The 6,000-nt window shown below is 37.3% G+C and overlaps 1 protein-coding gene across 18 annotated transcripts in view; it reads left to right on the forward strand.

The window, feature by feature from the left end:
- Mff (mitochondrial fission factor) overlaps positions 1–4,635 on the forward strand; it is a 28,769-nt gene extending 24,134 nt beyond the window's left edge. For 13 of the 18 annotated variants that reach the window (XM_029538519.1, XM_029538522.1, XM_029538515.1 and 10 more), the window contains 2 exons: positions 2,668–2,752; positions 3,818–4,014. In XM_029538519.1, the coding sequence (XP_029394379.1) occupies positions 2,668–2,752; positions 3,818–3,949 (217 nt within the window). In that variant the 3' untranslated portion in view covers positions 3,950–4,014. Of the gene's footprint in view, positions 1–2,667; positions 2,753–3,817 lie in introns of all 18 variants that reach the window. The other 5 variants (XM_021197885.1, XM_021197883.1, XM_021197886.1 and 2 more) reach the window with 1 other exon arrangement.
- The last annotated feature ends 1,365 nt before the right edge of the window (positions 4,636–6,000 follow it).

The following is a 6,000-nucleotide window of genomic DNA, read 5'->3' on the forward strand; positions in this document are numbered from 1 at the left end:
TTAAGTAAGAGAAAAGGGAACCACCCATTTCTTGTTAATCTCATCCATGTTGCATTGGTGGTCCCTGGACACTGCTTACTCGTTTCTTCTGCATCTTCATTTAGTCCACACTATTTTCCCTTGATAGTTTTTTTTTTTAATCTCTTTAACTTTCTGTGAAAATGTTTGTAGTGATATGATTGCATTTGTTAGAGTTTTTAGTTCTGAGAGATAGAAATTTTGTTTAAAATAATTTCATATTTTTTTGTTTTAAATTGATGATAAAATCTTGTCATATACATATGACAAGTGAAGATTATCTTTAGATTTCTGAAACTTTGGGTGATTCAGTATTTAAATGGTAATTTTTTTATGTATGCTTTATTTCTTTGTTAAAGCTAGTTATCTCTGCATGTTTGTGTGTTGATATGTATGACCATCCCTGTTCCTTTACCTTTGTATATGATGTGGTGGGGTGGGGTTGCCTGTGTGGGTACAAGTGCATATACATGAAAACCCAAAAGTCAGCCTTGGTATTCCTCCAGTGTTATCACCTTGGTTTTTGAGACAGTCTCTCTCTTTGCTTGGAACTTGCTGATTGCGCTAAGTCAGCTTGTCAGCAAGCCACAGGAATCCTCCTCCTGTCTCTGCCTCCCAGTACTGGGAATTCAAGAATGCTCCAGCATGCCCAGCTTTTCTATTTTTAACATGGATTCTGGGGATTAAATTTAGGTGCTTAGCTTTGGATGGTAAACGCCAGCCTTCCGTTTACCTTTGAGGCAATTGCTGGTATTCTTTGATAACCCCTCCCTCCAACTACTCATCTCATGTGTAATCTTGGGAAAATAGAAAATGTTTATTATTTTGAAGATAAAACATAGAAAAGAAAATGCATTGACCTATAGTTTCCTCGCTAAACATTTAATAATTTGGAGTGCAGGCTGAATTATTATGGTTCTGGGGACAAACCCAGGGACTTGCACAGTCAAGCAGATGTTCTGCCACTAAGCTACACCCTTAAACCTTCTATTTTAGTATTTATAAGAGTTCTATTTTAGTATTTATAAGAGTAATTTGCTCAGTTTACAAACTCACAGTTCCAGCATTTACTTATGAACTGAGTTTATTTCTCCTAACTTATAAATTTGATTTTGAGTAGTTCAAGACACATTGTTTCTAAGAGGAAGGCATGGTTAATGTAAGCCATCTGATCTAGCCATAATAGAAACTGCAAGGCGGAGACTGCTGTGGATCATCTACAGTGGGTACATGCCCTCTATTAAAGTCTACTTGGCATGCTTTTTAAAAGTGTTTTGAGGTAGTTTTAACATTTGAAACAGTAGAACTTTGTGTGGATCAGCGTATTAGCACGCGTGAGGGAATATATGTTCTCCTTCATACCCTTTACGTCAAGTTATGTAGGTTTTCTAATGGGGAGTTACTGGGAATATTAGAATGATGATTCATGTACCAACCCTGTGTAGCCTACATAAAAAGAATTTTATTTACATTCTGCTTATGTAGAAAGGTTACCATATCATTTCACTAAAATAACCATATAAAGCATAAGTAGATATACATGTAAATAAATTGTATTGTGTATAAACTATATCTAGGTAAAAGTGTTCTTCATTAAAATAAATTTAAAATGTAGAAACCTGGTGCTGGAGAGATGGCTTAGCAAGTTAAGAGTACTTATGACTCATCCACAGTTCTCAAGTTCAACACCATGTGAGCAGCTCTTATCTAGTGCACTTTCCTGGCTTCCTGTTTACAAGTGTAGAATACACTGAGATACACACAGACACATAACGTTTCAGAAACCTAGACAAATGGAAAACAGAACATTTCTACATTTTTTTTTTAATTTTTATGTCTGCATGCAGGCTTGGTGTTACATGCTTATAATCCCAACACTTGTGGGGGGGGGGGTTATGGTGGGGAGTGCTAAGGCAGGAGGATCAAGAGTAGATGGTCATCCACTGCCACATAGCAAGTTTGAGACCAGTCATGTGAGACTCCCATCTCTAAAATGCCACTATATCCCTGAGTCTGTGCCCTTTTAGAAGAGTACATTTTAACAAAAAGTACTATTTAATGTACTTCCTCTGCATTGTCTTGGTGGTTTTCCAGCATTGCTGTTTTATATGCAGCTTCTTGTTGGTTTATTATTGAGATAGTTCTGTAGCTAAGTGTAGTTGCAAAAGATTTGGAGGATCATGTATTCACTTTTGTGGGAGAACAGAGAGAACTAGAAATCAGAAGTAAAGTAAAAGTAGTAAAAGAAAGGCAGGCAGAAGTGAAAGAGTAATAAATGATCAGTTTTTGTAGTTCACTTTGCATTTCCTGCCATTGAGTCTCTGCCTACAGAATGACATATGGACATGGATCATATATAATTGTTGTGTGTCAGTATGTCAGATAGTAGCAGTTCTGCCCCTTTCAGACAGGGCCCGTTAACATTGTTGCATTTTCTGGCTTGAAAAAATGCCCATAGTAAAAGGTTTTTTCTCAGCTTTCCCAGTATTACAGATAGTCATCTTAAGCTGCTTTTCCTTATTTTATCAATTCAAATGGAAAAATGCTAATTTATATTGTTAGGTGTGTCTTTTGAGTAGTATATAACACAACGCATGACTTGACAGTTACTCTTAGTTTTAACTTATGTTTCAATATCTTATCTGCTAGGTATGGCATTTCAAACCTAGATGCAGCCATTGAAGGAGCATCAGATGACATGACTGTGGTAGATGCAGCTTCATTAAGACGTCAGGTAATTACTGCCCCAAGTAAAAAAAGTAACCTATAGCTATCTCTACAAAATATTTCAGATTAATAGTTTGCATTATTTTTTCTCCTATGGATTCCGTGAATTCAGATTATCTAATAAACCATAATTGATTTTTCGCAGATTTAAAGATTTTTTTTGAACTACCATTCAAATGATTTTGATCAGCATAAAGCATTGCTACCAAAACGATTGATATAATCTCACCAGTATCAAAGAATCTTGATATACTTACAAATGAATCCAGTCCCAAATTTTGTGTTTTGGTTTTGATATGTGGATAGTTACTTTGGGAACCTTTATTACTGTTTGTAATTTCTTTACTTTGGAAAACTCTGCTTTGAATTTTCCCGCCACCTCTGCAGTATACTTCATGACCCTACCTGTAAGCCCAGTTTGTATACTTGTTGTGCTCATTTTTAATATGCTTTTTGTCTATCTTTACACAGAGGTATCGGCATGTGGAGAAGGCATGTTTAGTATTAAGATTGTGTGTGCCAAATGTATAGCAATCTGACTGAGATCACAAGTTACGCAGGTCCAAGGCTGCACAACTGCGGCTCATGGAGGAGGCCCAAAGAGGCTCCTTCTGCTGTGGTAGACCCATCAGACACATGTCCTGTTTCCCACCAGAAAAGCCTAGTGCAACAGTGTCCTTACATATTCTCCCTAACTGAGACTTACAGAGTGGAAATGAAGAAGTGTATTTGAATCAGTTTAAGCCATTGTGGGTAGTATTTTGTTTTCTTTTATAATTTTGTTCATTTTGATCCAAATGGAACTTTATATGTAATGATTTCTTTGACAAGTTTATATACTACTTTTTTAAAAATCTGATTACTGGCCGGGCATGGTGGTGCACACCTTTAATCCCAGCACTCGGGAGGCAGAGGCAGGAGGATTTCTGAATTCGAGGCCAGCCTGGTCTACAAAGTGAGTTCCAGGTCAGCCAGGGCTACACAGAGAAACCCTGTATCGAAAAACCAAAAAAAAATCTGATTACTGTATGCATTAGTACTATTTTGTATTTTGTGTTTGTCTTTCACTTAGATAATCAAATTAAATAGACGTCTGCAACTTCTGGAGGAGGAGAATAAAGAGCGAGCTAAAAGAGAAATGGTCATGTATTCAATTACTGTAGCATTCTGGCTGCTTAATAGCTGGCTCTGGTTTCGACGCTAGAGGTAACTTCAGCATTCACATATATTGTCTCAACACCTGGAAATATAAAGGATTTGCAAACTTCATTGTTTCTGTCTTTGCATCATCGTATGCCGGCTTTCTAGTCCAAGCCCTGAAAATGTATTTCTCCAGAATGCAGGGAAGGACCTGTATCTGTAGAGTAAAGGCCTGTTGTGTTGCTGATGGGCATTCAGCCAGTTCTGAGTGGCATCTATACACTCTCCTTTTGCATGTTTTGTAAATAGGCTCTAGGTTTGTTTGTTTTTAAAGAAAATAATTTTTTTGGCCTCATCAGTCTGTATAGCTAATTCTCTAAACAGAAATGGCAGTCATAAAAAGTGAGTTTAGAAAACTGTCTGTGAAAGAAAAGTGTTTTGTCCTGTTTTTCAGATGATTAAGCATTTCTTTGAGAGATGCTTTTTGTATCTACATATCAACAGTAATGCTTTTTAAGTCACAGTGTTGTACAGGACTTAAGTCAAACCACCTAACTCTTCTTCATCACCTGTACAGACAGAGTTTGAAAACCTCCTAACAATTGAGCAGTTTATCTGTGTGCAATATGTTGTTTTGACTTTCATCTTAGTTTTCTATCAAGTATGTTTTTACCAAGTCCATGTGTGAATGATTTAAAAACCTAAAAGATAAGGTATAAATGTAGTGTATTTAATAAACTGTCAACCAAAGCAATGTCTAAGATTTATTTCATCATATAGGGCTGTGGACTGAATATCTTATCCAAGGCTCCTTCCCAGGAGCAAGTAGTGAATTAGTGACCTGTGGGTGGCAAGAGCCACCTGGGTTTCTCAGATCTCCACCCCACACAGGGCTTGCTGGCACTGCAAATGGTTTGCTAATTTATTGTATCTATGAGAGTGATTCAGATTTATTTTTAAAAAACAAAAACAAAACCTTTATAAACCTGTGTACCTTTTTTCTATTGTAATACTTCCTTGCTAATATCGAGCCTTTAGTATTCAAAAGTGCATTTTTTTCAAGAACAGGTAGACTTCTGCTACAATATTCTTTGCACATCATCAGTTTCCTTTTTACTAAGAGGTTGAGGAAAGTCCCAAGGCTTAGTAGATTTCACATTACTGTTCTTGAGTCTCCATTAATCCAGGGGGAGGGTTCCTTCTTGTACTTAGAGTATGTGACCTTGATAGATTAAATGTATAACTTCTTTTGCTGAGCAGGCATAGAAAAGATTTCATAAAAAGGGTGGAAATAAAAGGAACTCCTAAGAGGTTAGTACAGAAGCTATTATTTTCCCTGATGAGTTTTATACAAAGACCTGAATATTCTTAGATAGAATGTCCTATATTGATTAGGCAAAAGTTGCTAATTGCCCAGGTGTGGGGACAGGACATGGGAATGGGTATTAACAAATTCAATCCTAGTCAGGATAATCAAGAAATATTTTGTAGATACTTGAACAGAGACAGATTTTTCAATAAGCAAAGAACAACAGCAACAAAAATCTGGGTCCTGGAGGATCCAAAAGATAGCACTAGGGCTAACGAGCGTCAAAGAGCTAAGAACAGCAGATATTACCACACTACTTCCAGAATTCTGACATTTGTCTTTCTAGTTCTGGAAATATTTTAGACGCATTTTCTATTCTTAAGGAATTGACAGATTAAGGGCAGTGGTATGGGAGAGAATGAAGCACACTAATGAGGACTTCGAGTTGCAAGATTACCTAACAGGTAAAGGTGCTATTGTCAGGCCCTGGCACTGGGGTTTGAAGGAGAGAACTAACGCCCAGAAGTTGTCTTCTGACTTCCACAGGCACTTTGGTAGGACACGCACAGCCACACACATCACAAACACACAAGCAAGTGTCTACATGTAAAACATCTTTTTTTTTTTCTTTATTTACATTACAAATGCTATCCCGAAAGTTTCCTATACGCTGCTCCCCTACCCACCCACTCCCACTACTTGGCCCAGGCCTTCCCCTGTGCTGGGTCATATAAAGTTTGCAAGACCAAGGGGCCTCTCTTCCCATTGATGGCCAATTAGGCCATCTTCTGCTACATATGCAGCTA

The sequence above is a fragment of the Mus pahari genome, chromosome 5 (genome assembly GCF_900095145.1).
Source record: "Mus pahari chromosome 5, PAHARI_EIJ_v1.1, whole genome shotgun sequence".
Classification (NCBI taxonomy): Eukaryota; Metazoa; Chordata; class Mammalia; order Rodentia; family Muridae; genus Mus; species Mus pahari.